Source organism: Hypanus sabinus, chromosome 5 (assembly GCF_030144855.1).
Source record: "Hypanus sabinus isolate sHypSab1 chromosome 5, sHypSab1.hap1, whole genome shotgun sequence".
In the NCBI taxonomy this organism is placed as follows: domain Eukaryota; kingdom Metazoa; phylum Chordata; class Chondrichthyes; order Myliobatiformes; family Dasyatidae; genus Hypanus; species Hypanus sabinus.
In genome coordinates, this window is record NC_082710.1 from 99,337,988 (window position 1) to 99,351,684 (window position 13,697).

General features: G+C 39.6%; 1 protein-coding gene across 1 annotated transcript in view; it reads right to left on the reverse strand.

Annotated features, from left to right (window-relative positions):
- Positions 1-1,467: 1,467 nt before the first annotated feature.
- The window catches only part of gtdc1 (glycosyltransferase-like domain containing 1), a 373,767-nt gene continuing 361,537 nt past the window's right edge, over positions 1,468-13,697 (reverse strand). The window contains exon 12 of the mRNA XM_059970257.1: positions 1,468-4,357. Within this exon, the coding sequence (XP_059826240.1) occupies positions 4,340-4,357 (18 nt within the window). The 3' untranslated portion in view covers positions 1,468-4,339. The remainder of the gene's footprint in view (positions 4,358-13,697) is intronic.

Genomic DNA, 13,697 nt, shown 5'->3' on the forward strand with positions numbered 1-13,697 from the left:
TGCCCTGTACTGTGGTCATTTTAAATATTGTTCTATACTGCTGCTGTTAAAAAAAAAACAAATTCCATGACAGATGTGATAATGATAAACTTGATTCTGATATGGGTCTCTATCGTGGACCGAGAGAGGGAAGAGTGTAGGGAGAGGGGAATCGTGGTTGGGAAAAGGAAAAGGTGGGGAGGGAGTGGGAGGTAACGGAGAGACATTCTATAATGATCAATAACCAATTGTTTGGAATCAAATGACCCTGCCTCGTGTTTCACCTGCACCTGCGCCACCCCCTGCCCCTGGCACTCTTTCTTTGCCACCTATCCCACACCCCTCCCACCTCGACATTCCCAACTTGCTTTGCTCTAGCCAGATTTACAAGCTGGCTCTCTGCCCCACATTGACAAATATAGTATTGTGCAAAAGTCGGAGGCACCCTAGCTATATATGGTCAAGTCCCAGAATATATTTAAAGTAGAGGTTGGTGGGTTCTTGATAAGTAATGGCTTCAAAGGTTGCAGGAAGAGCAGACACAGCAGACACAGTGGGCCAAATGTCCTGTGGTCATATAAGTGCCTACTCTTTTACAGTACTGTAGATACTTTGCTCATGTTGTTAAGTGAAAACTGCCGAGTTGCTTCATTTATCATCCAACCATAAACAAACTAAGCATGCCTATTCCTTTTGTTTGCATGGGTTAGCTATCATATCTGCTCCTGGCCTAAGCTGACGTTAACTGAGTAAAAAAGATCTTCCATCTGCTTGGTTAGTTCAATGAGACTCATTGTAGCTGCATAGTTAGGTTGGTGGTTATGTTTTACTGTTTTCCTGCAGGAATCAGAATATGAACAGTCCGCCTTGCCCAAAATGAAGGATTGCTGACAGTATGACAAGGGTTACAGTAGCCTGATGATTAACTTACTGAACTATTAGACCTGGACAGATGGTGCATTCAAATCCCTACATTACAGAGGGAAAATGAAATCCTCGAAATTAAGTAATCCACAATATAAAGCTTGTATCATTAATGGGGAATGGTAAACCACTGGACTGCTGTCAAAATAAAAACAGTGTACATTCATACCTGTTCTGATCTACACGAGAACCCAGAACTACAGCGACGTGGTTGCCCTCTGAAGTGGTCACGTAGATCAAAGACAATTAAAAATGGGTAATAGATGTCAACATGTTGAGCAACAGCCTCATCCACAGAACTAATAAAAACACACTATTTAAAATGTATTTACAGAATATGGGCATTGTGGACAAGGCCAGCATAAGTTGAATGATTATTCCAGGTAGATGCGATTTCAGAGTTGAGATGAGCGTGATCGCATTAAATGGTTGATGAGTCGGAGGAGCCAAATAGCCTTCATCTGTGTATGTTCATATGTTAAAGTTACTTATTGAAATGTGGATCTTTTTCCCACATTGCTCACAGCATGGAACTTTTGCCTTAATTTCTGGAAGGCTCAGGAAAACTGGTAAGGGTTGAAACTCCAAAGCATGGGAGGATGGGAAAAAGAAATGAATTTCAATTGCAAAGTTTACAAGAAAGATTAAAAACACTTTTATTAGGCAAAATAAGATAAATGGCTTATCAGAACAATGTTTTACTTTTAACATTGCATTTACTATTCATTTGGCCTAGATGGGCCATTCTGCCAGTTATTCAAATCATGGGTGATCTGTCCTCTAATTTCATGTAACCTTACCACTTCCCTCTTGATGACTTTGCCTCTCAAACTCCAACCCGATGTCCCCATTGTGGGAGGTGGAAATGGGTAAGGTTGGCCAACAGGGCTCTGGTCAAACTGTGCAGGCCAATCCCCTGTACAGTGGATGCAATGGATTGCAGAAGTGCAGATGACCTCCAACCATACCATCGACTTCAGAGAACAATGGAGACCGGGGGTCATCTATGGCCTATGCTCTACTTAGGAGCTAAGGGCCCAAGTAAGCAAGTAAGTCTTGCTAACTTTGGTTAACATAAATTACTGATGTCCATTGTGGCACAATTCTAGATATAAAACAACAGCTGAAGTTTCCCCTTTTTGATCATTTCATCTTTCCATAATACTCTTACAATCTATGTAAATAAATTTGGCATCCTCTTGGGACTTTCACAATTTCTATCTTTTCATCACATACAGTGACAACAACTAGCTTCCACTCCAGTTCTGTGGATTCTGAGATGATGCATAAGGTCAACATCAAACTTACAGACTCTACCACAGTTAGGGTAGGAACAGCCTTCAGGGTTCAGCGGTGGATGATGTGTTTCTACAATTACAGGGGCCTTCTGACTTAAAGTTTTCAGATCAGTTCCAAGTGTTCCATCTCCACTTTGAGCAATCATGGATCAAAGATTTCCAGGAGTCAATAGGGATGCTTATTTTATAAGAAGGCTTTCAGCATATCATTTTCTCAGGCAGTCCGCTCTTAGTTATGACACAGCTTGTAAGAGAGTGCATGTTCCAGGAGTTTCATACCAGGCATGTGATCTTATATTTGCTTGTGTTAAAATCCATTTGTCACAACATTGGTGGCTGCATAACCATCTGGTATGGTGGGGGAGGGAGGTGAGGCTACTGCACTGGATTAAAATAAGGTGCAGTGAGTTGTGAACTCAGCTCCATCATGGACACCAGGCTCCCAGGCATCCAGGAAACCCTGAAGGAGTGAGGTCTCAAAAAGGTGGCATCCATCAATAAGGACCACCATCACCCGCGTCATGTCTTGTTCTCAATGCCACCATTAGGAAGGAGGTACAGAAGCCTGACGTCACCCACTCAATGATTCAGGAACAGCTTCTTACTCTCTGTCATCTGATTTTCTGAATGGACATGAATACTACCTCACAAATTTTTTATTCTATTTTTTGCACTACTTATTTGCACATTATGTGTGTGTGTGTGTGTGTGTGTGTGTGTGTGTCTATATATATATATATATATATATTTACTGTAGTTCATGATATTTTTGTATTATTATAGATGGCATTGTACTGATGCTGCAAAGCAACAAATTTCACGACATATGCCGATAATATTAAAACTGATTCTGATTAATATATTTTTGTAATTAAATGCTGTGTCTGCACTGTGTACAATATACCAATCACTATCATAAAGTCATACAGCAGAGGAGCAGGCCATTTGGCCCATCTTGCCCATGCTGAGCAAGATGCCAGTTTAAGCTGGTCTCATTTGCCCATGTTTGACCCACACCTTGTCAATCATTGTCTCAAACTTGAACACATGGTTAAATCATCTTATAAGACATTAATAAATAGGGTAAATAGTTAATGGCGCAAAGCAAATGCTTGCTCTAAGGTAGAGATTAGTAGGTTCTTGATTAGTCAGGGCATGAAAGGTTATGGGGAGAAGACCGGAGTTGGGGTTGAGAGGGGAATGGAGCAGCCATGATGGAATAGCAGAACAGATTTGATGGGCTGAGTGGCCCGATTCTGCTCCTATGTCTTATGGTCTTAATAGTCATGTATACATAGTAGAGTTAGTGGGCTGGCAGCCAGAGATATGGACCACTGTTTCAGAGGCAAAACTCTGATTCCATCATGGCAGCTAGGAATTTAAATTCAAACAATTAAATAGATCAGAATTTTTTTTTAAAAAAGCTTATCTCAATAACAAGAACAATTAAACCACCAGATTGTTGTGTTAAAAAAACACCTTGTTCACTAATATCACTTAAGGAGGATATACAGTTGCTTTTACGTGGTCTGGTCAATATCTAATTCCAGGCCAACTTGTAACAGTCTCATCAGGTCAGTGGAATTTAGGTGTGGACAATAATTTGCAACATTGTCAGTGCCAACCTGTAAATGAAAGTTCAATGTGCAAAGCTCAAAGTAAATATCAATATCAAAGTACATATATGTCATCATATACAACCATAAGATTCATTTTCTTGTGGGCATACACAACAAATCTATCGAATAATATCTATAACGGAATCAATGAAAGACTGCCCAACTGGGGAGTTCAACCAGAGTGCAGGAGACAACAAACTGTGCAAATGCAAAAAGAAGAAATAATAATACATAAATAAATAAGCAATAAATATCCAGGACGGGAGGTGAAGAGTCCTTGCAAAAGAATCCATTGGTTGTGAGAACATTTCAATTGAAGTTGAGTGAAGTTATCCCCTTAGGTTCAAGAGCCTGATGGTGGAGGAGTAATAACTGTTCCGGAACCTGGTGGCGTGAGTCCTGAGGCTCCTGTATCTTCTTCCCAATGGCAGCAGCGTGAAGAGAGCATGAACTGCGTGGAGAGGGTCCCTGATGATGGATGGTGTTTTCCTGCAACAAGGCTTTGTGTAGATGTGCTCATTAATGCGATGGGTTTGCCTGTGGTGGACAGGGTAGTACCCATTACTTTCTGTAGGATTTCCAACCAAAAGATGTTTTTTTTATGTATAAATCTCATTCTCAGAATATACTGAGGTTCCCAACTGATTAATCCAGACTTTGTCATGATAACATAAGTATTAACAAAAACTAAACAAATTTTCTATGCTTTACATGGTATTGCTTTAATTCCATTACAAATTTTCACAGTAGAGCTGAGATTGAAAATACTGAGCATTTTATATTTGGGAGTGTCCCAGAAGAGAATTAAAGGTCTGTTGAGCTTTATTATAAATTTATAAGTGATATAATCTATTTAAGTACATGTATCCTGCATTTCAAATGGTTAAAATATTCCTTCATGTAGATGAGGATTTCTACCCTCCCATCTTCCCACACAAATGTTCTTCTTCCTTTAAATAATGATTGCAAGATTTAGGTACAGTACTAAGAAGGCAGCCAATTTCTAAATCAATCATCCCCTTATTACTAGAATTTCGAGAGAACTGGAATTCGTTTTTCTGGTTTTCTCCATATTTCAGAGAAGAACAATTCTCTGATTTTCATTAAGTCATGCCATGGAATAATATCAGTTGTGCTTGTCTTTCTGCCTAAGTCCTGGGTGTCTGATATATTCTGAGGTTTGGTGAGCCTTTAGGAATAACTAGATTCTGATCCTCATGTGCACTGGATTATTCAGAAAACCTACAGCTGCAGTTTAATTTCGGAAAAATTCTAGGCTGAGCATTTGAGAAGGGGGCAAAAGGCACTTGAATTGAGTAGGTCTTAAAATCCAGAAAGGGTTATATTTCTCACCATATCAACTAGCAGTTTTCAAGATCAGTAGCCAAGACTGTGTAAGGCAAATAGTAGGACAGTGCTTTACCAAGTTGGATTGTAATAATGTTCAAATTGAATGAAAACACAAAATGGAAACTAATACTTTTGAAGTGCGATCTCAACAGTAAGTTTTGCATTTAAAGATAGACCACTATCAATGAAACTAAAGTTAACAAAACCTCTGAGCAATACGTATATTCATTTCATGTTTGGCCAACACGACAGTATAAATCCCTTGTTAATTTATAGTTGAGGGCTGCGCGACTTCAATCTAAGTGGCACTGACTGATCTCCTTCCATCAAATGCTGGGATTACAATATTTCAAGCCTGGTGCCAGTCTAAAGCCATCTGTGCATCAAACTGACTCAGATCAGATTAGACAGGTGTAAACACTGACTAAGTTAAATCCCCTCATTCAGTGTCATCCAAAGGAAATTCATAATATCTTTTTTAATCTGTCACTTGAATGGGTTTTCATGTACAGAAGGCGATTGTAAAAAGGTGAAGAGTTTCCTTGTTCAAACGACATACATGAACCTGTGCAGAAACGTGCATTGATATTTACTGCCTAATTAATAAACTGCCTAAACACTAGTTAGTAACGCCTGCTGCATTTGTAATGGTAACCTGTTAAGTTGCAACATAGCACTAAATGCATGATCTACTGCAGGTGTTCCCAGCATTTTTTATACTGTGGACCCCTACCATTAATGTGGACCCCAGCTTGTGGACCCCTGTTCTGAAGCAACGGCATGTAGAAAATATCTAGCTATCATCCCATTACGTATGGATGACTTTAAAGCTCTGCAATCGTACTTTGTTTTGGTCAACATTTAACCAAACTTCTAGGCGATGAAGATTCAAGTTATCTGCACACTCAGTGATGGTTGGGTGCAGCATATGAGCATCAAGGATAAAGTAGAAGCTACCACTAAACGTATCTTTACCTCCCCACCTCTCCACTTTCCACAGAGATTGTCCCCCCATGATTTACTTGTGTATTCGTCCCTCCCCACTAATCTCCCTCCAGACACTTACCCCTGCAAGTGCTACATCTGCCCACGCACTTGCTCTCTCACCTCCATTCGGTGCCCCAAAGGCACCTTCCTGGTGAGGCAACGCTTCACCTGCGAGTCTGCTGTGCCCAGTGTTCTCGATGCAGCCTCCGCTACATTGCTCACACCTGTCATAGACTGGAGGACTGCTCCATCGAGCACCTTCTACTTCCTGGTGGACAAACATTTAAATCCCTATTCCCGTTTCAGCACGTCGAGAAAAGGCTTCCTCTTGTGGCAAGCTGAGGCCATCCTCAGGATGGAGGAGCAACACCTTACAATCTGTGTGGGTAACCTCCAACCTGATGTTACGAATTTTGATTTCTCCTTCCAGTAAACAAATTCCCTCCCCACTTTTCTATCCCCCACTCTGTCCTTTTATTTCTTCTCAGCTGCCTATTACTTCCCCCGGGTCCCTCCTTCTTCCCTTTCTCTTATGGTTCACTCTCATCTCCTATCAGATTCTTTCTTCTGCAGCCCTTGACCTTTTTCACCTGCCCAACTTCACCTATCACCCTCCAGCTATCCTCTCTCCCCTCCTCCTCCTTTTTATTCTGGCACCTTCCCCCTTTCTTCTCAAGAAGGGTCTTGGATTGAAATGTTGGCTGTTTGTTCTTTTCCATTGCTGCTGCTTGACCTGCTGAGTTCCTGTAGTGGATTGTGTTTGGTGCTAAGGCAGAAGTGTCTGCAACCATGTTCGACCAGACTGCTAAGTGGGTGAGTTCAACTCACCTTCTTCTGGAGGCCCGTGCCAGTTTTGACTCCCTGCATATGAAATTAAGAAAGAGCTTAGAGTGTGTGGACTGCACAGAGCAAAGGGCGGGAGGCCAGACGACATCCTTGGTGTACTGTTGAAGAGCTGCATATCAGAGCTACCTGCAGCTAAAGCTTAGCAGTTTCAGCACCCTTCATTCAGTTTATTTCATTGAATCGTACCTGACGATGTGGAAGTTTGTCCAAATTTGTCCTCACCACTAAATGCAGAACTAATCCAGTTTAGCTAATTGCCAGTATTATGCTGCATTCACTTATCAGCAAGGTCTTTCTAGAAGTAGTTACACCAATAATTATCTTGTTGGTGTTCCCTTTGGATTCTGCCAAGACTTCATTCAAACATGGACAAATGAGCCAAATCTTTGCTGTGCATCAGGAGGATTGCCTTGAGTGATATTTGACAGATGATGTCATCAATGAGCCAGATAAAACTGGTCAAAGAGAAGGATAAAAGTAAAAAATATATAGAAATAGGAGCAGTCGTGTCAATTTGTCTCTTCAAGCCAGATTCCCCAACTAACACAATCATGATAGCTATTCTGCCTCATCAGGGAACTGCAGATTCTCCTCCAAGCTAAAAACCATCTTTGCCTACAAATACTGCATTTTGCCAATTCTGGAAGTCTACATCCAGCAGTGCGGGGAGAATCCTGCAGAACAATTGCAGGAGTTCAAGATGATGTTTCACTTAATTTTTTCAAGGAAAAGTGGGAATGGCCACCGACACACATATATCCCTCAAATAAAATCTCCAATGATATATTTTCATCAGACTCAACAGATAAATACAAGCTGGCAAACACGGTTCAGATGAACACAGTTTGAACTAGGTGTGTACATGAATGACCTGCTAAAAGTAGCAAAAGACACAGACCCTGCTGGTCAGGGAGCATCTATGGAAAAGAGTAAACAGTTGATGTTTTGGGTCAAGGATGAATCTTGGCCTGAAACGTCGACTGTCAACTCTTTTCCATAGACGCCTGCATAGCCTTCAGACTTCTTCTAGCGTTACGTGTCTTTGCCTTCGATTTCCAGCACCTGCAGATATTCTCGTGTTTGTACTAAAAGTGGCAGATTTGTTTACGAAGAACTTCCTCCGAGTCTTAAAATTTGCATTCTGAATTCACACATGTGAAAATATATTTTGTTTTTCTATAAAATACAACTCTATTACAAGAAACATACACGTGAGAGAACACTCACAAATAATTTCATTTCAAAGAATTGTTATCATTTCCAAACTGCTGCTTCAAGCCCTGATAAATGATTGTACCCCAGTGGTAAAGAACAAATACAGGGTATTTCCATTTATCAATGACTTTGTGAAATGAATGACAGTTCCTTAGGGATCAGATTCAGGCACCCTAATCTTATGGAATTTATTAGCCCTATGTGACGGAGTATAAGTACACACAGAGTGTGACAAAGAGTAGTTAAAACAGGATTGGCAAGTGTTGCAAGTGATAAAGTTTAACAAATTAAGCCAATGACTTTAAGTTTTAGATTAATACCTAACAAGATGCTCCTATTTCACAAGTAATGAATATTCCATGAACAGCAAGGGAGTGCTGTCTGCTGTTTGATGTCACTGACATTGAAAATTTAGGAGAACAGAAATTTCATCATTGTTCATTTGTATGCAAATTTGCCTGTTACACAAATTAACCCTTGAACCCCATGTCACTTCTCATCTGGAGGAATTTACTTGCAAGCATCACACAGTGAAGTCTTGTTATGATCGCAGGGTCATCAGGGCTTCCCTGTGCAAAGGAGGGCCAAAGTCACAAAGCCAGGCTTTTGTTTATCCTCGTTATTTGTGGATAAAAGAGTAATTGCAACAGAGGCACGTTGTAAAATGCACATCTGCAATGCTGACTCCTGTGTACCACCGTAATTGGAATGCAAAATGCAACTGTACCTCTTTCAATGGTGTGCTTTGTGCTAATCACTTCCACTAGCTTTAAGGTGAAACATCAGGACAATATACAAATCCTATTACTCTTCTTTTCAACTATGAAGTCTTCAACTCTGAAAGTCTTTGTTATTTATCACCTTAGACAAATGCCACTATCTGCATGAGAAGGCCGGAATAGGCTGATGGAGCTTTTCTAATTGATGTGGATTTAATTATGCTAATTTGGCCAGCTGTAAAGCATTTTTCAGTTTGTGCATAATGTGACCAGCAAATACAGGTGTCCTTTCACTGCAGGCGTTTAATATTTAACCTCATCATTTTTACTGGGGACGGGGATTCAATACAAAGGTTAAAATGCACAATGTTTGGTGTGTGTGTGGGTCTTTATGGAGTGCGTGACCAATAGCAATGAAATTACAGTCAGCCACTTTGTAAGTCCACACAATGACTTTCTAAAACATTCTGAATCTCTTTTTCCTTTTCATTTTTTTCAGTGACTTACTCAGAATGGAAAACACAACAGTAACCTTAAGGCCTGGAGCAAGTCAATTCAAAAATAGGAGTAAGTAGGACAAAATTAACTCCATCAATATATATATACTGTTGACAGTAGAGGGCATTCTGTAGATTCCATTTAACCCACTTTAGAACTTGGAAACAAACAACATTGAAAGTGTAACCTGGTCAGAAACAAACCTTTAAAACTTTTAATAACTGAGGCAGGTTCTAGAGTTCTTTAAATGAATTGCGCCAGAAGACCTGATTGTTGAATTCAGGAGGAAGAAACCCAGTGCCTACGATCAGTGCTCATCGGTGGATCAGAGGTGGAGGAATCAGCAACTTTAAATTCCTCTGTTTCAGAAGACCATTCCTGGGTCCAACACGTAAACCACTACAAAGGAATGACACTACAATGTCAACAAAATAGAGAGAGTACAGAGGAGATTTACTAGAATGTTACCTGGGTTTCAGCACCTAAGTTACAGAGAAAGGTTGAACAAGTTACGTCTTTATTCTTTGGAGCGTAGAAGGTTGAGGGGGGACTTGATAGAGGTATTTAAAATTATGAGGGGGATAAATAGAGTTGACGTGGATAAGCTTTTTCCATTGAGAGTAGGAGAGATTCAAACAAGGGAACATCAGTTGAGAGTTAGGGGGCAAAAGTTTAAGGGTAACATGAGGGGGAATTTCTTTACTCAGAGAGTGGTAGCTGCATGGAACGAGCTTCCAGTAGAAGTGGTAGAGGCAGGTTCGGTATTGTCATTTAAAGTAAAATTGGATAGGTATATGGACAGGAAAAGAATGGAGGGTTATGGGCTGAGTGCAGGCCAGTGGGACTAGGTGAGAGTAAGCATTTGGCACGGTCTAGAAGGGCCAAGATGGCCTATTTCCGTGCTGTAATTGTTATATGGTTATATGGAAGCATGGCAGCGCCTTGTCTTTCTAAGAAGTTTGCAAAGATTCGGCATGATATTGAAAACTTTGACAAACTTCTATAGATATGTGGAGGAGAGTATATGGCTGCATCATTGCCTGGTATGGAAATATCAATCCACTTTAGCAGAAAGTCCTACAAAAACTAGTGGATACCGCCCAGTCCATCATGGGCATTGCCTTCCCCACCATACAGCACCATCACAGGAAAATACCATCATCCCCACCATCCAGGCATTGCTCTCTTCTTGCTGCTGCCATCAGGAAGAAGATACAAGAGTTTCAGGACCCACACCACCAGGGTCAGAAACAATTATTACCCCTCAAGTACCAGGTTCTTGAACCAAAGAGGCTAACTTCACTTGCCCCATTACTGGGATGTTATCACAAACTATGGACTCACTTTCAAGAACTCTTCATCTCGTGGTCTCAATATTTATTGCTTATTTAGTTATTATTATTATCATCATCATCATTATTACTACTTTTTGTATTTGTATAGTTTGTTGTTTTTCTTGAACATTGGCTGTTGTCTGGCCTGCTAGGTGTGGTCTTTCATTGATTCTATTGTGCTTCTTGTATGTATTTATTTTGAATGCCTGCAAGAAAATGAATCTCAGCATTGTATGTGGTGACGTATATGTACTTTGATAAATAAAATTACTTTGAACTTTGAAGATATACATCTCATGAAATTATATATATATATATATTTTAGCAGGGGTTGTAGGGGTTAGGCACCGAATGTTCATGTTTACTGTAAAGGCATAATTTAAAAACATGGACTTAGAAGTTCATTTCAATATGCTTGTTAAAGGACAATGAAATACAGGTTTCATCTGTGCTTCATTTGGAGAATGGGATGTAAGTGCCAAATGTTATTGTTTACACATTACAGCACAGAAAGTCGTATCTTCCTAGCAAACAACTGAGCCCGAAGATGCACTCTTGAGCCTCCCTGACCTCACTTTCATGTGTAGATATACATACTGTACAATCAATCATTTGACTTACTAATAAGATTTGATCACTCTGCCTCTTGATCTTGCTTGATGATTCAATAAAGTCTTAGCTGATATTACTGTAGACTCTTTACTCCATATTCTTGCTTCTCTGGGAATCTTCAATCTCCTTGCTTATTAAGAAGCTTTTTACTTATGGCTTAATTTTCTTTCTAAGTATCTTCTACCATGACTCCTCGAGGAAAAGAGTTCCAAATGCTCACAGCCCTCTGAGGGCACCAAGATTTCTTTTCTAAATTTCTACTGAGTTCCTCCAGCATTTTGTGAGTGTTGTTCTGGATTTCCAGCAGCTGCAGAATCTATTGCTGTCCCAGTAGATTTTCAATGCATTGTACATTGAAGGAAGACAATTAGAACATGATATAAAAGCAGAGGCAAGCATTAGATTAATTTCTCCTTGAAAGATTCAAACTTTCTTGTAATAATGAAGCAATCTTGCACCAACACAATTTTACTGCACTGTCACTTTACCTTGCAATTACATTATATTGATAAAAATACTTGTTAAAATGAATTATGAAGAAATTGCCAGGATGTGAAAATGTAACTTCAAATAAATTCAAACTTTAGTCTAAGCTATTTTTTGCCCCCATCCATGAAATGGTTGGCAACTGGGACAACGGCAAGCCAAGTCTGAAATTACTGGATGATCCCAGATCTCCAAGTGATGAGCAGCAGACTAATGGAAATTAACACAACATTCTCCTCTTCTGGGGAGGCAAAGGTTGGCACGGCCTTGTCAAAGAACTCCATTAAAAAAAAGTAAATAACAGCAATTATCAGTTGTAGGGGGATTGGATGGGTGGAGGAGTGATTTTAGGGGCGTATGGTAGTTGTCAATCAGTCAGTCAAAGGACACACAGTACATTCTTGTGATTTATTTATTTAATTGGCATCTATCAGATTTTTCCCTTCCCCAGAATGAATAATACCCAACATTTTAACTTCCTTTCCTGTGAATAAATTAATTTTCTTCTTCTACGTCTTGGTGTTCATAATGCAACTGGGAATGGTGACAGAAGATATGTGCAAAACTGCTTCCAGTTTGATCGCTCTGTATTGTGTTGAATGGATTTGATTCCGCCAGTTAAACTGGACGCATGAGTATAATTAGGTGTAGCCCCTTTTAAATTCTTCAATCAGTTTGTGACCCATTTGGCAATATAATCCAATAAAAATGGGGAAGAGGTCTATTTGAAGAATGAATTGTATAAAACACCAGGTATATATAAGTGCTATGTACAACCATTTTTACCACACCACAGGAAGAATATATCTTTAGAGCAGGTTGGGGAGATTTGTTATAGCTGCAGAATTATAGTTTAGCGTACAGAATGACAAGGCTGAGATGATTTTCTTTGCGACAAAGAAATGTTTCTTTGGGTGAGATGTTTAATTGAAATGTATAAAATTATAACAGGACAAGACAATGAAAAAACAGCATCATGTTCCTTCATAAATAAGATGATAACAATTTAGATAATTTATGTTAAGGACAGGTATAGGAAGGGCAAGTTTTTTTTTAACCCAGTGGTGGCTGGACCATACTGCCTGAATCAGTAGTAGATACACAAATTTTCATAACACTTGAAGGACTTTGATATACAAGGTTAAAGACAAGAAAATCAAATAGCTCCAATATAGGCATTAGAGACCAAAATGCTTTGTTTACATAAACATCAATGGCTGATTAAATGAAATGGTGATATAACTGCATGGCTGAGTGTCCTGTCCTTTTCCTATAAATTTCACATTTTATTTATTTCAGACTTCAAAAGTACTGAAAAAAAAATTATAAGGCTAGGAACCTTTCTTAAAATGGGTCCTGAAGAAGGGCCTTGGCAGGAAACATCGACTGCTTTTTTTTTCACTTCTGCAGATGCTGCCTGACCTGCTGAGTTCCTCCAGCATTTTGTGTGTATTACACTGGATTTCTAACATCTGCAGATGGTCTCGTGATTAAAATGGGTTAACTGGGAAACATAACAGCTCAAGTCTACCAGCTGTGAGCCATTCTATGCCAGCACCTGTTTTCTGCTATGATTTAATCACATTAGCATCAGCCCCTTGATCCTGACGTCTGCATTTTTTAAGAAAATTGGATTAGCTGGTAAAATGGTAAAGAGACTATCATAGTTTCATTTTCAAAGTTTACAATCAATGGCTGCCAACTCCAGGAGGAGTCATACATCAAATGATTTTTTCTTCTAATTGGTTCTCATTGCTTAGACACAAATACGTGAAGATTTTAAGAGTCATAGGAAAGTACAGCCCTGCTACAGGGTCTTTGGCCCATCTA